At 37.3% G+C, this 19,925-nt stretch overlaps 1 protein-coding gene across 23 annotated transcripts in view; it reads left to right on the top strand.

Moving 5' to 3' along the window:
• ANK3 (ankyrin 3) overlaps positions 1 to 19,925 on the top strand; it is a 508,367-nt gene that overhangs the window by 315,676 nt on the left and 172,766 nt on the right. For all 23 annotated transcript variants that reach the window (XM_081268444.1, XM_081268437.1, XM_081268443.1 and 20 more), the window contains exon 8: positions 12,605 to 12,703. In XM_081268444.1, coding sequence (XP_081124570.1) covers positions 12,605 to 12,703 — 99 coding nt within the window. The remainder of the gene's footprint in view (positions 1 to 12,604; positions 12,704 to 19,925) is intronic.

Here is a 19,925-nt window from a genome sequence, read left to right as displayed (position 1 = left end):
GACCTTTTTTCTATTAGTTGCTCAAAACATTACAATGATCTTGACATATCATACATTTGATTCAAGTGGGGTATTCTTTTTTTTCCACGTGTACAGATTGCAGTATCACATTGGTTTTACAGCCACGTTTATACATACAGCCATATTAGTGTCTATTGTATTCTGCTACCTTTCCTATTCTCCCCTCCCCTCTCTTCCCCTCCCATCACCTCTCTCTACCCACTCTATGACACTTTTTTCTCTCTTTTTTTCCTTCCTCACACCATCTTATATGTAATTTTGCATAACAGTGGGGGTCTCCTTCCATCTTCCGTGCGATTCCCCTTCTCTCTCCCATTCCCATGCATCTCTCATCCCTATTTAATGGTAATCTTCTTCTCATGCTCTTCCTCCCTGCTCTGTTTTGAGTTGCCCCCCTTATATCAAAGAAGACATCTGGCACTTGCTCCTTAGGGATTGACTAGCTTCACTCAGCATAATCTGCTCTAATGCCATCCATTTCCCTGCAAATGTCATGATTTTGTTATTTTTTAGTGCTGAGTAATATTCCATTGTGTATAAATTCCACATTTTTTTATCCATTCATCTATTGAAGGGCATCTGGGTTGGTTCCACAGTCTAGCTATTGTGAATTGTGCTGCTATGAACATTGATGTAGCTGTGTCCCTGTAATATACTCTTTTAAGGTCTTTTGGGAGTAGTCTGAGAAGGGGAATAGCTGGGTCAAATGGTGGTTCCATTCCCAGCTTTCCGAGGAATCTCCATACTGCTTTCCAAATTGGCTGCACCAATTTGCAGTCCCACCAGCAATGCACAAGTGTACCCTTTTCCCCACATCCTCGCCAGCACTTATTATTGTTTGACTTCATAATGGCTGCCATTCTTACTGGAGTGAGATGGTATCTTAGAGTAGTTTTGATTTGCATTTCTCTGACTGCTAGAGATGGTGAACATTTTTTCGTGTATCTGTTGATTGATTGTATATCCTCCTCTGAGAAGTGTCTGTTCAGATCCTTGGCCCATTTGTTGATTGGGTTATTTGTTTTCTTGTTGTTTAATTTTTTGAGTTCTTCGTGTACTCTGAAGATTAAAGCTCTATCTGAAGTGTGAGGGGTAAATATTTGTTCCCAGGATGTAGGCTCCCTATTTACCTCTCTTATTGTTTCTCTTGCTGAGAAAAAACTTTTGAGTATGTTCCATCTTTTTCTTTTTTTGACCATAGAAGTTACTAAGAATTGTGGATGTGTAACTGACATGATTCTGCAATCTGCATTTGGGGTAAAATTGGGAGTTCATAACCCACTTCAATCTAATGTATGAAATATGATATGTCAAGAGCTTTGTAATGTTGTGAACAACCAATAAAAAAATTTATCATAAAAAAAAAGTTACTAAGAGGCAAAAATTACTAAAGGTAGTAAGAATTAGTACAGAATACCAGATTCTCTCTCAACTTTTAATTATTTTAGAACTTATACTCTTTGAGAACATGAAATATATGAGACAGGACATAAACAAAATAGTTGTATTATTTAATTTTCATCTAGAAAATTTGGAGTGGTATTTACACCTCCAGAATGTCACTAGAGATGGTCCAATGAGGTCCCAAAGATGGCGACCTCAACTAAGGATAGAAGGTTCTTGAAAATGCCATAGAAAATAATTTCTAGACATTTCAGATATTGAGGCACAGAGAGTCATTTGGGAAAACAAGCTCTAAACATTCAAGGGAAAATGCAGGCCATCTTGAGAATAAGAAATGCTTTCAGGGTCTCAGGCTCTTTGAAGTGATGAGGGTTGGGCATGGGAAGGTGATGTGGTGATCACAAGATGTTTTATGGTGGTCTGGCTGTTCTCAAGACCCTTAGGTTGAGTCTTTTCCATTTTTTGATAAATAGATAACATTGGGACAGTACCTATATTATAGGTTTTGTATCTCCCTTTGTTCAATCTATTCTAAAACCCATGTATTGGTGGACTAATTAACAGTGCACAGAGAAATTTTCTTAAGTGGGTGAATTTCTAGCAACTTTAAAATTGCTAGTGAAGATTTGTAGATTTCCTGGAAACTTAGGAGTGACAGGCGTGGGGAGCCAAAGGACAAGAAACTAACAGAAGGTTTTCAGATATGGGTTACAGTCTTTTTCTTTCTTTTGTCTCCTTTCTACCATTTTTTAATTATTTTCTATCCTATTATTCTACATCAGTCTAATCTACTTATTTTTTTATTTGATGATAATATCCCCTAGAGATTTTGAAAGAAAAGGAAAGATCAAACTGGCCTTTTTTATATTTAAATTCAAAGGAAGGTCTGCCACTTAGCACCAGCAAGGTAGAAAATGACCCTACTTTCACTTGGGGAAGAGGCGGAAATGCTCTTGTTTTGCTAATTGTTTCAGAGAAGAACTTGAGAAAGAAAAAATGGCAGGCATTTCCCAGCAGCTACGGTATAGTTGTTTATTCCAGGTCTCCATCCTCAGTAGTAGAGCAGCCATGTGTTTCTATCATGTTATGGCATTTATACCGTGTTAGATGCCATGTGTGTTGAACAGGCCTTTCCATTCCTTGCTGTTCCTCCTGAGCCACAGTCCTGCTGAGTCTTTCCAGGCTGAGCCTGTGCTGAGCCACAGCTTCTCCAACGTCTCTTGCACCCATAAGAACTGCCCCATTTAGCACCTTCCAGTTTCACTGACTTCACAGACTACTTTGGATCTGCATTTTTTTTCTACCCAAACTGTTTCATAATGTCCTCATAAGATGCAGTTGTTTCATAAGTTTTTTTAATGTCCACATGATAAAAAATAAGAACCGCTTCAGCCTAGCCTGGTGGTGCACACCTGTAACCCCAGCTACTCCAGAGGCTGAGGCAGGAGGATCCCAAGTAGTTGGCCAGCCTGGACAACTTAGCAAGATCCTGTCTCAAAATTTAAAAATAAATAAATAAAAAGGGCTCGGGGTATAGCTCAGTGGTAGAAAAACTTTTTTAAAAAAGTTTTATACCTAACAACTTTTATGTTTATTAAATGCCAAGCTCCATTTTTAAAACACTATATTTATTAACTCATTTAATCCTCATGACAGTGTTATAAGCACTGTTATTAGTCTGAGTTTGCAAGTAAGAAATATATGATACTGAAAAATTATATAAATTTACCTGGGTTTTATAGCTAGTGTGGAACAGGCCTAGAATTTGAACCTAAGTAATTCAGCTCATAGCCATTATACCACCCTACAAAAATACTATCTATCTTTCTTACCCCACTATTAGGTGCCTCCAAAAATTCTCTAATACTAAGAATTGGTCATATATCTATACTACTAGGAAGAGCAGGACTAGTCTAGTGGAGAAATCATAAACTTAAGTTCAGACAAACCATGGCAACTTTGCAGCCTTTGGCAAATTAGTTTGATTTTTTTTTTAGTCTTACTTTTATCATCTGTAAAATAAAGATAAAACAATTAAATCTCTAGGAATGTTGTATGGGTTAAATGAGACAAAGATATGGAATATCTGTGAATTTTCTCCTTCCTTTTCACATGATTTCTCTCATATCTCCTCTTGACAATCCTGTGATGGAGACAGTAGAGGTATTGTATCCATAGTACAGATGGGAAAATATGCTCATGTAAGATAAGGCACATTTCCTGGTGTAATTCAACAGGAAGGAGGGTGTGGAAGAGTGAGCACTGACAACTGGTATTCACTTTATCAGTGAAATATGCCTGGTACTAGGTCACGCTGGGAAATTGGGTTGAAATAAGGTTATAACCAGAATGGAATTTCTTCTTTGCCCCTAAACTCATTGTTAAAAATCTTCTACACATTTCTGAACCAGTTTTATAGTTTGTAAAGCACTGTACAAATCTTTATTTTTAAAAGTCATCATCTTAAACAGGTGATCTTATAAAATATAACATGATCTAATACAGCATGATACCATATAGTATTTATTATTGGAGAAGAATGAATTGTGGGAGAATGTAATGAATTTGTACAAATCCTGAGAGAGCTTAGCTTGTTACTGAGGGATTCGCTTCTTTCTTTTTTCTCAAAGTAGAAGACAGTTGGGCATGGTGGCACATGCCCGTAATCCCAGTAAGTATGAAGGCTGAGGCAGGAGGCTCGCAAGTTTGAAGCCAGCCTTAGCTCAGACCTTGTCTCAAAAAATAAAAAGGTCTGGGGATGTGTGTCAGTGGTTAAGCACCCCTAGGTTAATCCCCAGTGCTGAAAACAAACCAAAAAAAAAAAAACCTTATTCTTCTAAATTGGAAATTTAACTGCTAACTTGAGTGATTACTGCCTTTGAGGATCCTAGGTCATAGATAAAAAGTGAATTAAGGTGGAAGAAGATGAGCACGGAAGAAAATAAAGTTGGTGGGGGGATGGGAGTTGTCAATCCCACTGTGAGAATACAAATTCACATGGGGAAATGGCAATTGGTCCCTGTTGTTTTGCTAAGCATGCAATTGGTCCAAACGTTTCAGATAAAGTTGCTGCGATTTTGTTGAGTCAAAATTCTGAATATTTATTCAAGCCCTATTAGTGATTTCTATAAATAGTTTTCTAGCCAGTTCCCTTCATTGCTGTTTGTAAGATGTATATGTTGTGTATGGAATGCTCTTTTGTCTTTAGCTACCATATTTTAAAAAACAATTGAAAAGAAAGTACTAGAAAAGAAAAGTGTTATGGTTAATTGTATTTATACTTTTAAGATTTTTACTGATTATGACACTGACTAGTGATGGAAAATTTAAACAAGATGCTATTATACTGCTGATGAAAATAGTGGATTTTAAGGAAGAGCAAAGAGTCTGGTGAAATGAAAGGGGGAACTACCTGGGAATCAGGAAACCTGGAGTCTTGCCTAAGCTCCAAGCTCTGCAATACCAAGTACACTCCTTGATCTCTAAGCTCTTCCTCATTCAGTCACTGGACTGAATCAACTCAGAGGTCCTTATTAGTTTAAAAACAACTGCCCAAATGCTAATGTACTCTATAACATTTTGAATGTACATTTTTAAATGTAAGAAAAATTTTTATTAACCCAAGAAAAAATTATATTAATAAGCTAATTCACATAAAATGAGAGTAGTATCTGTGGGTTTTATACTAAATTCAGGTCAGGTCAGATCAAAACTCTAGATTGAATTTGTTTCACCCAAGTTTTAATTCAGGTTTCTTCTTGAAAATAATGTGTGGACCTTTAACCATATTGAAATTTCTGCATTAATGGGAAAAACAGTGATATATTTTAGGGTGAGAATATCTCAAGGTTTATTGGTTTCCTTCACAGTTCAAATATTAGAGAAGGTAATAAGTAGATAGAATGACTCTCTTGCTATCAGAGTGAATGCAGATGGTGGAACTGAGACAGGGGGAGAGTGGGCTGTATATTAGGCATTTTTTCACTATAAATTACACAAATGTCCATAGTGGAATTCTTTTAGGAAAGCATGAAGAGGTAAAAAGTCATATGTAGTCCCAACATGGAGAGATAAATTTTGGGTGAATATCTCTATAGCCTTTTTACAATGGGCGTGTGTGTGTGTGTGTGTGTGTGTGTGTGTGTGTGTGTAGAGAGAGATAATATTTAAAGATGTCACTTCTTTATTTTCTACATTGCACAATTTCTGCTGAGTCGTCTTATCTTTGTTCTCTGTATGAAGCATATTGTTTCTTCCCCCTTAACAACCCTCAAGATCTTTTTATTTATCTTTCATTTTTCAGCAGTTTGATGAGTATCATGGTGGATTTTGGTTGTTGCTTATCTTGCTTGGTGTCCCCAAAGCTTCTCAGATTTGGGTTTTTATTTCCTTCATTATCTTGAGAAAATGCTTGACATTAATAACTCTTCAAATATTTCCTTTGTCCAATCCCATTTCTTCTCCTTATGCCACTCCATTCAGCCACTTCATATTGTCCCACAGTCTTGGACCCTTGGCTCTTTCTTCCTCCCACTTTCTGTACTCCAGTTTGGAAGAACTTATGAATAGATGTATTTTTAGGTCCCCTGATTGTTCCCTGATTGTGTGAAGTCTACTCATGGGTCCATCAAAGGAATTCTTTATTTCTGATATTGTGGTTTTCTTATCAAGTGTTTCCATTTGCCTCTCTCTTGGGAATTCTTTGCTGACATTTTCTATCTTTCCATGTGTGTTGTTCACCCCATTAGATAGACCACTGGATACTATCTGTAATAGGAGAGATTCGGCTTATTTGGTACTTTTGCTGAAAATAGATGCTTTTTTTCCCCCTTCTGTTAGGCTGCAAACATTAGTTACGTAACCAGTTTAATGAGGGGTGAGCCAAGTCTGCATTTTTGTTTTTGAGTCTGAGTCCTCAGGGGATGCTGCCATTTGCCTTGGGGTGAGGGCTGGGCTGTCTGAGAATTTCACTTAATCTTAGAGCTCCCCCCTCAGTTTTCTCGGTACACCTGCAGCACAGAGGAGGTCTCTAGCACAACCCCAACCCTTACCAGTTGACTGCTCTTGCCCAATACTCTGTGCTGGCTTCACTTGGCTCAGGGATCTTTTATTCTGGCTCAGTCTCAGCCTTAGGGAGTTTACCTGGCCTCAGGGCTGGATCGTTCTTTATACTCCTGCTCTTTCTACCCTGACTGTCAAACACTGCCTTGTATCTGTGATTACAGATTTGAAGGCTTTTCATATATAGTGCCAAATTGCAATCCAGCAAGTGCGTACAATTTTCACCAGCAAATCGGGGCTCTTTTAAACAAGACTTTGTCTCTCACATCATTGGACTCTTGATATGTTGGGATTTTATAATTTGCTGTTTGCTTGGACAATGGAAATGTAGCAACCGGCCTCATACATAGTAGGGCATAAGGTACTTTTATTGATTAACAGAAGAATAAAAATATAAAAAGCTCTCTGAGTGACTCAGAGGTACCACTTTGCTCTTGATTTGTCCCTACTTGACAGAAGCAGTTACTACATGACTCAGGAATGAAAAAGTGTTCATATCAGTGAAAAGCTCCATTTGACAGAGAAGAAAAGCCACAGTCTTTAGATAGAGGCGTTCTGACCCGTAGCTGAAAATGCCACTGCAAGAGCATGTGGAAATCAGAATTCTGATCCTAATTCTGCCTGTGGTTAGCTGTTTCTTAATCTGCAAATTAAGGACCATTTCGATATCTCCTTCTTTTATTAAGTGGAGTTAAAGTTTTCCATATTATTCACTGGTTGTCATGAAGTTAAATTGAAGTTGTAAGTATATAAGTCCTTTAAAGCACTTTTTTTTAAAGCCTACAAAATATAAAGTAGTCCTCTAGGAAGGGTATAGAAAAACATGAAAATTAGGAATTCCAGGCAACCCTTTTTTTTTTTCTTTTTGACATCTCTATGTCTGAGAGAGAGTATATAAATCTGAAAGGAAGCAACAGAAATGGTTAATGCTCTCACTAAAATTAGCCTGTTGTGATAAAGGTTAATTAAGTCCTTCTTAATCAGGTGAGAGTCCATTTTCCAAGGGACAATAGCAAGGAAGCCCCTCCTCATGGGGAACGGTGAGGATTTGGGGTACATGCCCCTAGGGCTCCTGTGGACTGTTTCCTGTGTTCCTAACCTGACACTCCACCTGCTGGCTCAGAGCTAGAGCTCACCCACTGTGCTGCCTGGGTCAACATAGAGACAAGTGAAACAGACCTAAAAGTTAACCCAAAATATATTTCCTTCTGCTATCCTTCACACATACCAAACAGGACTCAGGAATAAACCTTACACAGTGCACACCATGTAGCCTCGCTTCCTCTTTTGTAACCTGTGGCACACAGTTGAAACTTTCAGCCATAAGCTGGGGTCCCAGCAGGAGTCAGCCAAGGACTGCCTATACATCAAATCCAGCCCACTGAGTACAACCCCTGCTGTTTCTTTATGTTTTTTGTGTGGCCACTTTGTGCTACGGTGGCAAAGTTGAGCAGGTACATCAGATCAGACATTGTGATCTGCAGAGCAGAAAATTCTGCCATCTGGCCCTTGGCTGAAAACATCAGCCTGCCCCTGTTCTAGAACAATGGTATTAGTCCTCACCACTCCCCACCAGTGTTCCTAAGATAAACTGTTATACTCAGGCCTTTTTCTTCTTTTATTTAATGGATTCATCACTGATCTATATTTTGGCCTCTAAGAATAATCCTTAATTATTATGAAAATAATCCTTAAATTATATTTTAATATCTAAGAATAACAAGATATAAAGAATGTACAGTCTATCTCTACTCATAAGGGAATGAATGGTTAAAAATATTGAACTAGAAATGTTTGCTGAAGATAGGGAGGGGAAAGGGCATGTTAAACACCACCACCCGTGGGGATGCCATCAGTCAAATGTAGGTGGTGGAAAACTTTACACAATAAGTTATCAAGTTACTTCAGTAACAAATGGACATGGGAAAGAGGTGGGGCATGGGAGCTCTGGAGAATAAAATAAACTTCAAGGACCTTTCGGTTCAAGGACCTTCTTCTGGGGTGTGGTGTTTAGTCAGTTGGAGACAATGGGAGAATTTGAAAATAAATGGGGGCTTGGTGCTGTTTTATTATTTTTACTTTCTTAGTAACAATAATTTATTGTGATTTTATTTTAAAGCATCCTCATCTAGCCAGATGCAGCAGTATATCCCTGTAGTCTCAGCTACTGTAGAGTGGTTGAGAATAGGAGAGTAAGAGAGCAACCCCTGGACAAGGCAGAGGGTCCCCTGCCCCAAATATAAATAATAAATAGTACTGGAGATTGAACCTACAACCCCAGCCATTTTTATTTTTTTCTTTTGAGACACGGTCTCAGTTGCTTAGGGCCTTGCCAAATTGCTGAGGGTGGCCTCCTGCCTCAGCCTCTCAAGTTTTGGGGATTACAGGCCTGTGCCACCTTACCCAGCCTTTTCTTCTCTTTTAAGTTCATAAGGGAAGAAAAAAGTAGTGAGTATAAAAGAAATATGAGCAAAAGGTTAATTGGTCAGAGGGAATGGTGCTGGGAACAGAACCAGGATCTTACCCATGCTAAGCAGGTACTCTGCCACAACAATGCTCCTGCCCCAAGGTTGATAATTTATTGAGCTTGGCTGAGGAGCACCTCAAGTTCATCATGCTTTTCTCTCAAACTATGCAATTTCTCATTATAAATTGTTTTTTAATAATGTGTTTAACACAGAATTAGAAAAACAATTCTTAAATTCATTTGGAAGAATAAGCGACCCAGAATAGCCAAAGCAATACTAAAAGCAAAGCCAAAGTGGGAGGCATCACAATACCTGATCTGAAATTATACTACAGAGCTATAATAATAAAACCAGCGTGTTATTGGCATCAAAATAGACATAAAGACCAATGGAACAGAACAGAAGACACAAGACAAATCCAGGTACCTACTGCCATCTGATATTTGATAAAGGTACCAAAAATATACCTTAGAGAAAAGATAGCCTTTTTAAAAAATGGTGCTGGGAAAACTGACAGCTATATATAGAAACACAAAACTAGACCCTATCACCTGGCATAAAACTCAAATTAAAATGGATCAAAGACTTAATCAGATCAGGAAGTTTACACTTGCTATAAGAAAACAAAGGGTCATCACTCCTTGATATTAAGTGCTGGCACTGACTTTCTTAACAAGATCTCCAAAGCACAGTAAATAAAACCAGGAATCAATAAGTTGGATGCAATCAAAATAAAAAAGCTTCTGCACAGCAAAGAAAATGATTGAGCATGAAGAGAGACCCTACAGAACAGGAGAAAATCTTAGCCAGTTCCTCCAATAGAAGATTTGAATCCAGAATATACAAAGAACTCAAAAAACTTAACACCAAAAAATAATAATAACCCAATCAATAAATGGACAAAAGAACTAAACAAAAACTCCTTAAAAAAAAGAAATACAAATGACCAACCAGTATATGAAAAAATGTTTAGCATCTCTAGAAATCAGGGAATTGCAAATCAAAACTACAATTAGATTTCATCTCACTCCAGTCAAAATGATGATGATCAAGAATACAAACAATACTAAACACTGGTAAGGTTGTGTAGGGAAAGGCACACTTGTATGTTGTTTATGAGCTTGCAGACTAGTACAATCACTCTGGAAAGCAGTATGAAGACTCCTTAACAAACCAGGGATGGTTCCACCATATGCCCCAGATATCCCACTCCTTGTTTTTTTTTTTTTAACCAAAAGATCTAAAGTCAGCATGCTACAGCAATATAGCCACCTCAGTATTTATAGCAGCACAATTCATAATAGCTGAATTTTAAAATCAACCCAGGTGCCCATCAATAGATGAATAGATTAAGAAATTGTGGTGTATAAATACAATGGAGTTCCAATCTTCCATAAAGAATGAAATTATGGCATTTGCCAGTAAATGAATGGAAATAGGGAATATCGTGCTAAGTGAAATAAGCCAAACTCAGAAACTCAAAGGTTGAATGTTTTCTCTCAAGAAGGACAAGCAATGCAGAATGAATTCTTTAAAAAATTATGTGCATATATAAATATACCACAGGAAACTTCACCCTTATGCATAGGTAGAGCCAATCAAATATAAATAAATAGACTAGCAAAGGGAAGCCTAGGTAAAAGAGAGGAAGGAAAATGGGAGAGGGGAAGGAGGATGGGAGGGAAAAGCAGGGAATCAGGAGCTGAATTGAATTCCATGCATGTATGAGTTTGTTGGTATGAACCCAGCTACTATGCATAACTACAAAGCCCTAATTTAAATAAAAAAGAAACATACTTAAAAAAATATTGTGTTTGAGTTTAAGCTTTTAAAAATTGAACCCTGCTTCTGATAGCTATTTCTGTATCTGTAAAACAGGGATTAAGAGGGGCAGCAGTGTTAGGAGGAGAGGATAGGAAGGATAGTGGAATGAAACAGACATTATTACTTTATGTACACATGAGTGCATGACTAATGTGATTCTAAAACATGTACAATCAGAAAAATGAGAAATTATACCCCATTTATGTATGCTATACCAAATGTATTCTGTCCTGTATAATTAAAACAAATAAGAAATTATAGTAGAAAAAAACAGGGATTACAATTCAGGTTGTATAGGGCATGTTGAGGACTATGAGAATTAAATGAGATAGTAAAAGACCTTAGGTAGCTCAGTGGCAGAGTACTTGTCTAGCATTTGCGAGGCCCTGGGTGGATCTCCAGCACTTCACAAATAAAGTCAAATCTAGTACAATACCTGACAAACAGGAAGTGACCAATACTTGGTAACTATTAATAACCCAATCAATAAATGGAGCTTGTATGTGTATCAAGCTCTATTTCCCTGTGAGCCTAATTTATTTATGATATTTCTGACCTTTGCAAACAACAGATTTTAAATGTGTGTTACTGCTACACAAAAATAAGGAACAAAAATAGGGAATTTTTTTTTCAGTATATACATACATTTCCTTGGTAGTTTGGAAATGGTCATAGTACCTGTAAGATACACTGAGGACAGAAATGTGATAGCCAACCATTGAAATCAAGGAGAACACTAAACTGGTCCCAGTGGCACATACCTATTATTCCTGGGACTACTGAGGCTGAGGCAGGAGAATTGCAAGTTCCAGGCCAACCTGGGCAACTCGGTGAGACTCCGTATCAAAATAAAAAGGACTGGCACTGGGGTCATAGTGCAGTGGTAGAGCACTTGCCTAGCATGTGTAAGGCACTGTGTTCAATTCTCAGCACCAAATATAAATAAATATTCATCAACAACTAAAATACATATATACATATTTTTTAATAAATAAAAAGGGCTGAGGGTATAGCTGAATGGTAGGGAACCCTTGTATCACACACAAAAAAAAAAAAAAAAATCAAGGAGAACCTAATTGAAATTTGTTGTAATAACTTGGCTCTTCCTTGAGGGTACTCTACAAAGAAAACTTTTTAGCTCTCTGTGAGATTGCTAATAAAACCTTGCAAACACCCTCAGACACTATGTGCAAGGGATGTCAGGAAAGAACAGATATTCCAGTTTCAGGGGCTATTGTCCCTCTGTGACAACCTGAGGCTCCTACTGAGCCTGGGAAAGATTATGAGTCACATGACACTCCTTTAACTCAGTCTAGACCAACTTAATTAGTCACTTGTCAGTCACCTGCTCGCTATCCAATATGCTTAGTATCACACAAATTTGTGGGAAAATACATTGACATAAAGGCATGGGATTTTGTAGCCTTTATGTTACCCGTTCACTTTTGGAAGCTAGTGAATGTTGTATTAAAAGAGGCATAAATACATGCTTTGTAGCTTTTTCTGCCCTAAAATTTAGTATATTTGGTGTAGAAGGTAGAAGCTGTATAAGTAACAGTTCGCACTTAGAGGAGAAAAAAAAGGGCAGACTTTTGGAGACAAAAGTTATCATCTCATCCATCAATGAGCACCAGTAATCGAAATAAATAAATGTGGACCCCAACCACAGACTATCCCTTCTGAAAAAAATTGCTGTCAGAAACGTTGGGAAGTATAGTTTTATAATGTTTAAAAAGGAACAAGAATAATGTTGAGGGAAGTTTAGACAGCAGTATTTTATCTAAACTAAGGACATCAAAACTGTCTCTTTTTCTGTTCTTCCACAGAATGACATCACTCCCTTACATGTTGCATCAAAAAGAGGAAATGCAAATATGGTGAAACTGTTGCTTGATCGAGGAGCTAAAATCGATGCCAAAACCAGGGTAAGAGTGCTACTTATATGCATGCTCATACTTATTTCCAAGAGGTAGGAATATTTTTCCTACTGCATTGTGTTGGTTAAACATTGGCTTTATTTTTAATTCCTTGTAGTCTCTTGGAAAATGCCAACCACATCTATTCTTCTTAAAATAGGGTGGATGTCCATCTTTATAAATCATTAATTATGTTTAACTAGTGTTTGTCTTTAATTACAGGAATAGGCTCCAAGGTCTAGAGTTTTCACTGAGTTAAATTTTCAAGAATTATATGACATGGCAAGCTGAACTATTTGATTAGTTTGAAGTTAAAACTGATAGTTTTTCTATTGAAAAATCCATCTTCTCTGTTGTTTGAGGGAATATAAAATGATGTGGCCACAATAGGGAATTGTATGGATATTCTTCAGAAAATTAAAAATAGAACTATCATATGACCCACAGTCCCACCTCTGGATAGATACCCAAAATAATTGAAAGCAGGGTCTCCAATAAATTTTTCTAGTTGTGTTCATTACATCATTGTCCACAGTGGTTCAGAGATGCCAGTAGCCCAAATGTCCATTAATAGATGAATGAATTTTTAAATGCACTATTTATATATAATGGAATATTATTCAGCCTTAAAAATGGAAATCTTGTTACATGCTACAACGTGGATTAATCTTGAGGACATTATGCTAAGTTATATAAATTGGTCATAAAAGGCAAAATACTGTACGATGTCACTTAATTGAGATATCTAAACTGTCAAAATCATGGAAATGGTCCAGGGATACAGCACAGTGTTAGAGTGTATGCTTAGCATGCACGAAGCTCTAGGTTCCATCCCCAGCACCAGAGGAAGAAAAAACTCATGGAAATAGAAAATAGAAGAGTGCTTTCCAGAGGCTGGGGAAAGGGGAAATAAGGAGTTGTTTAACGGGTATGGAATTTCAGATTAAAAAGCAAGATTAAAAAAAATGTTCTAGTGACCTATCAGACAACAAAATAAATATAATTAACACTACTGAAATAAATAGTTAAAAATGGCTAAGCGTGCTAGGCATGGTGGTGCACACTTGTAGTGCCAGAGATTTGGGGTGGTAAGGCAGGGGGATTGCAAGTTTGAGGTCAGCTTCTGCAACTTAGTGAAAAAAAAAAGTGGGGCCGGGGATGTCCTGCAGTGGCAGAGCACCTATAGGTTTAGTACTCAGTCCCCCCCCCCAAAAAAAAATGTTGTGCTAAATTTAATATCAAGTATGTTTTAACACAATTAAATTTTTTAAATTTAAAAACCCATAAATATGTATATCTTGATGTTTATGGTATATTGTGAGGTTTTGTTGTGATTTGCTTGGTTTCAGGGTTTTTCTTGGGTTGGGGGGGGGATTGTTATTGTTTGTTTTGAATTGCTGGGGATTGAACCCAAGGCCTCATGTATGTTATGTATGTGAAGTATGTTGTTTATTTTGTCTGAGGCACCAGGGTTATGGTAAAGAACTGAAAATCTGGTTTGAAATCAGATTATGAGCTTGGCCGGTTGAACTAGGTAGGCTATTTAAACTTTCTACTTTTAATTTCTCTATCTGAAGACGAATAAAATTAATAGCATTTTGAAAGATTGCTGCAGCAATCAAGGTCAAGTTTGTAAACTGTTCTATTATAAAGCAGGCCAGAAATAAATCCCAGTCATTACTCCTAGGTTGTCTCGAAGCTCCAATTAGTACTGAAACTCTAGCAAAGGGGTTTTCTTTTTCCACACTTCAAGTGGTTCTTACAAGATCTGAGCAAGAGCCAGCCTAATAAAAAGGTGGCCTCACCATAAGCATCCACTTATTTAAGGTTTTTGGATGGTTTTCCCACCTTGTAATTGTAGCTGCTCTAATCCTGTACTTCCCCCTTCCAAGAATCCTGACTCTGTGTTTCTAAAACTAGCCTGGCAACCTCAATTTGATTCCTGTAGTGCTTGGATTTACTACTTCATTTATCATTCATTGCATTTATTCACCCAACCAATAAATGACTACAGTGTCTACTGTAGACCAGATGTAGCAGGTGAAAGAGGAAGACAATACTTTTCCTGTCTTCATGAAGCTAACGGGCTAGTTTCTCTTCTGTACTCTGTCTCTAGTCCAGCCCAGCCATAGATAGAAAGCAGGAGATCCAAACTTCTTTTTCCTGATGACTATTGAACCGGAAAACCATGCATGCACCTTACAAGATACAAGCTCTCTGGGCTGGGGATGTGGTTCAGTGGTACAGTGTAGGCCTGTCATGCAAGAAGCCCTGGGTTCAATCCCTAGTACCATAAATAAATACACACACACACACACACACACACACACACACACACACACAACAGTGCTTCCTGCTTTGTGTAGGTACTGATGAGTAAATAGGAAGTGGAGGGGAGCTACAGGCTTTCTAGAGAGGAAGAGTGAAGAAAGGTAAGGGTTGACTCCTAAAGTATTACCTCAGTAGAAGGTAAATTGAATAGAGATCTCATTGAACTGCCTTTTACATATTTCAATAAGAAGGAATCATCAGTATATAAAGAATGCTAGAACCATTGCTATAAATGGCAGGAGTCTAAGCGCAGGCTATTTAAAGAGCTTGTAAGGATTAAAAGGTAGAGTTGCATTGCTTTTACCATTTGATTACTGCATGGAGGTGCATTTATAAATGGGAGGGGGGATCACTCTGAAGGGAAATGAGGGAAGAAAGAGACAAGCAGAAAAGAGAAACTTGAAGAGATGCCTGTATATCCAGCTGGGATTTTAGCTGGTTTGTGGATTGGAAATTACCTTATTTTCCCCCTCTAGATGCAGTCATCAATCATCAGAACAGCAAAATTATTTGTCATTTTGCATCATTGATCAAACATGTACATGCTGTATTTAATAAACTGGGAGGGGAAAAGGTATGTACAAAGTGCATATAGGGGGCATACAGTGTCACAGGGGAGGACCTGGGGATAAGCATAAAAATTAGGGATAAAAATATCAGCTATAGGAAATAATGTGTATAGGCACAATTTTCTATGCCATTTGGTTTCTATGTGGTGCTGCCTCCCTGAAGTGCTATGTTATTTTCAACAATGACATAGACCCCTTTTACCTCCCATCTAGTTTTGACTTGGGTTTAACTTTTCTTCAGTGTTAAACAGTGACATGGGGATGCGAAGGAAAGTCTTAGGGAACCAGGGAACAGAAAAGCCTGTCATTCTTTTGGTATTGTCCTGTGTGGGGTGGGCTGAGGGAAGGGTGTCAGCTGTGTGCAGACTGAATTCCTGGCAGACTCAATGGAAGAAAGCGTAGTGTCTGCCCAAAATATGTGAGTTATTCTGTGTTCTCCTCATCAGAGCTTCGCTTCTCTCTTGCTGAAATGACAAAGTACTGATTGGGAGGGAGGGAGCTAAAATGTCAGAAAGCCATGGGGACAGGCCAAAAACCAAGAAGTTGAATTTTCATAAATACAAGTTTTAATTACCCAATCTAGTAGTAGCTTTGGAGAAAGTAGTATTCTCCACTCATCCAGTGCCTACCAAGTACTTCCTATTGTTGTGGCTATCTTGTTGCATTCAAAAATCTGAACTGGTATACACCACTCCCCATGTTTAGACACAAATATCTCTTGACTTGACCTTGGAGTCTAGTGCTGGCATGGGCTGATCACCTAATAAAGGATTCAGTTTAAAAGACAGCTCTTAAAGCATTTTTATTCCAGGAAGTAAACTTGAATTGTGATCAGGGTAATTTAGGTAGGACCTCAGCAAGATCTTACCAGCTGGAAAAGCAGAATGAGCATGAATTTTATATTACCCTAGTGCCTAATCTCTGCAGTCTTCATGTGTGTTGCCAGGGATTAAACCCAGGGCCTCACGCCACAGTGCCCTACCACTGAGCTACATCCCAGCCCCTAATCTCCTAAGTCTTAAGTCTGACTGCAAGCGGTACAATTGTGGCCTAAGGAAAATTCCTTTCCTTCCCATGCAGAGAGGGAGTTGTTCCAATGATCTCACAAGCATCTCAGTGCTGGATATTGTAACTCAAAGAATAATTAGGTCTAGGGCTGCAGCTCAGTTGCTCAGCACCTGCTTAGAATGCAAGAGGCCCTAGGTTAGATCCCCAACACTGCAAAAGTAATTGTTTCTCATGAAATTCAAGATGATTAAACATGAATCTTCCCTTAGAGCTTAGTTGGGATCTGATACATCAGTGATTTCATGTCTCTATTTAGCTCAATTCAAGAAAGCTTTTCTGATTTTCCAAGTCCCATAGTGCTGACTAGTATCAACTGGCATGTTAACACTCATGTTGATAGCCAACTTGAGTATGTACAGTACATCTATAACAATGGTGAGAAGCATGCAGAGATAGAAATACATGTCAAGGAAGTCTTTAGTTGGTTCAATATGCAGCATTCTAATTTTAAAATGATTATAACATTTGTTTGTTTTTTCAACAAGATCTTAATGACTTTGTTTCTTAATAGACTACAATGTTTTCTAAGGATGCCCTGCTATTTCTCTTCAAACTCTTACTATCTTCAAAGTTAGCATGAGTGCTTGGTACATGTTGAAGGAAGATGCTTTGCAACACATGGTCTCTTGTCATTTTCATTTCTTTTGCATCAATTCCCAGCCCAGGCAGAGACTCAATATGGTCCCTATACCAGAGCCATTTTAAGAACTTAAATTCTTTCTTTTCACCAACTTCTCCACATCTAATCATAAAGGCAGCTGTGCTTGTGTTTACTGCTTCTGAGAAGTTGCAGAGTTCGAGGTAGAGTCAGAAAGAACTATGCTCTGGTTCCCAGAACACTGCTCCAGGTATGCCCCTCCTGACTTCCAACCTTCCTAGCAATACGCTGCTGCCCTCCACCTCAATCATCCTGTTACTACCACAGTGCATGAAAAGCTGTGCTTTGATACTAAGATCTTTATATTTATCATAGTATCCGTAGCACTTAGCATACTTAAAGTACTTCCTGGCACATATTAGATGCTCAGCATTTGCTGAATATGTTGAAATAAGATACAGTCTTTAATGACAAATTTAACAAAGGGTCTTGATTTATTTGACTTTATACCGATACTGTGGTAATGTAATATTTTTCCCTGAAGTTAATGACAACCAGTTCACTTAGAAGAATAGATCTTTGTGCACAGGTAGATTGAGGGGTCTCAGAACACCTCCAACCTGACAATTGTTAAATTCTTACTATTCTGGAAAAATGTCAGAGTAAACTTGAATATCCTATAATTTTAACTTATACTTTCCCTGAAATGCAACTCATTGTATTCCTCACATTTAATGCAAAGGAAAAAGAAATATTTCTATCTGTGTTTGCTTTCTTTGTTGTGAAGAAAATATTAAATTTTCAAAGTAATGAAATAGTCTCTCTCAGAGAAAAAAATTAGGCTTTACTTCCCCTTATAGAGTTCTAAGATAGATAGTTGACATGAACATTGGGCAGGGCCACAGACTGTGTTTCTATTAATCAAGGCTAACTTAATAATTATTCATGCCATACAAAAGTATATTGATATTTCTCAATTTTATGCACAAATATTAGAAATTAATTGAAATTATTTCTTTAGATTAAAGGAAGGACAAGTAATCATAAAATGCTCTTAGCTTTATAAACTTGAGAGCAACTCTTTGAAGGAAAAAATGTATTTGACAGTTGCAAAGAGTTCTCAGAACATGGAGAAAGGGGCTTTCTTTTTTCTTCTCTCCCAGTGATTTTACACTATGTTATAAAACTCATTCCCTTTCCAAATTACGGAACTAAAAGTAGTGGGTAAATGTCACATGCCTGGTTCTTGAAGAATCTACAAAGCAAACTCAAGACAGTTATTACTTTGGCTAATTGCTTTGTGGTCACAAGTGCTGTCTTCAGAAGTTAATCTTCTCCCCTCACCATCCCTGTTTTCCCTTGATATATGTTGGTAGTGCTCACATCCATTTTCTTTTAAATACCTCTACACTAATTTGGCATACAAATACTGTGTCAATCTTTCTCCTCAAAAGGATTCAATAAATAAATATCATTGTTTTAATTTTGAACCTTAATTTGACTTTTCCAAGCATATATCATCTTTTAAGGGCTCTGCAAAAACATCTTGATTTAATCAAATTTTTGACATTTAAGATCATATTAACAATTTTTTCCTTTTCCTGAGTTTTGTTAAAGTCAATTGCTTTAACAAAAATATCAATCTATTTTGAGTTTTACAATATATGTAGAAATATTTGCTACTTAGAGCAAAAAATGAAAATAGTATAAATGGAATTATATTGCAGAATTTTCATACATGAAGTGATATAATATCAGTTTTATATATATATAAAGTGTAATATAATATTAGCATAATATGATGTTACTATATAATATTCAGATTATGATAAATTAAGAATATGGACTGTAACCCCTAGGGCAATCACCACCAAGAAAATAAAGCTAAAGTCAAAGGAGAAGTTAACGGATGTTATATGTAATGATTCAATGATCACAATATTAAATATTCAGCCCAAAGGAAGACAAAAGAGACAAAAACCACAAAAAATAGGGTGAAAAAAATACAAAACAAATAGCATAAGGGCATCTTCTAGTTCAGAAAGAAAGTTGTCATTTTCTAAGCAGAGAGAAGACGGGAGAATTTTTCTTCCTTTTAGTTTAATTCTAAAGGTACAGAATGTGCAGCAATAGACTAAGGAAGAGAATTAGAAAGAGGTGTTTCTCTCCCCTATGTACAAATGGCAGAAATGAATTATTGATCTTAAAAGAATATCGAATGCTTGTATTTTTAGAGGTTGCTTGGCATAGTAGAAGAAATCCAATCCTTCAGACAGAGGTGAGCCTGAGCGTAAATTCTAATTCCAACCACTTACTTGCCATGTGACCTTGGATAGGTACATGAATCCCCTGGAGCAGCTTTGTCATCTATAAATGGAACTACTGATGCTTTTCTCATGGAGTTGTTGTCAGTATTAAATAAGATTCCAAATACAAAGTGCCTGTAACAGAGAACATTCAAAAATGTTATTGCACCTCCTCTTAGGTTAACTCTATAACTGCCTAACATGCAGAAAGTAAGGATATAGTCAGAACTCTTGGTAAAAATACAACATGAATAGCTTTGCTAAAAGACTGTTTGTAGGGCCCTTTAGTTAATATTTGGAAGTCATTATACCTTTTTTCTCCTGAGTACTGTCTATGTTTTCTTTCACTATTTTCAATT

This window comes from Spermophilus citellus (genome assembly GCF_964194105.1).
Source record: "Spermophilus citellus genome assembly, chromosome: 15".
Lineage (NCBI taxonomy): Eukaryota > Metazoa > Chordata > Mammalia > Rodentia > Sciuridae > Spermophilus > Spermophilus citellus.
This window is presented reverse-complemented; position numbering and strand designations above follow the sequence as displayed.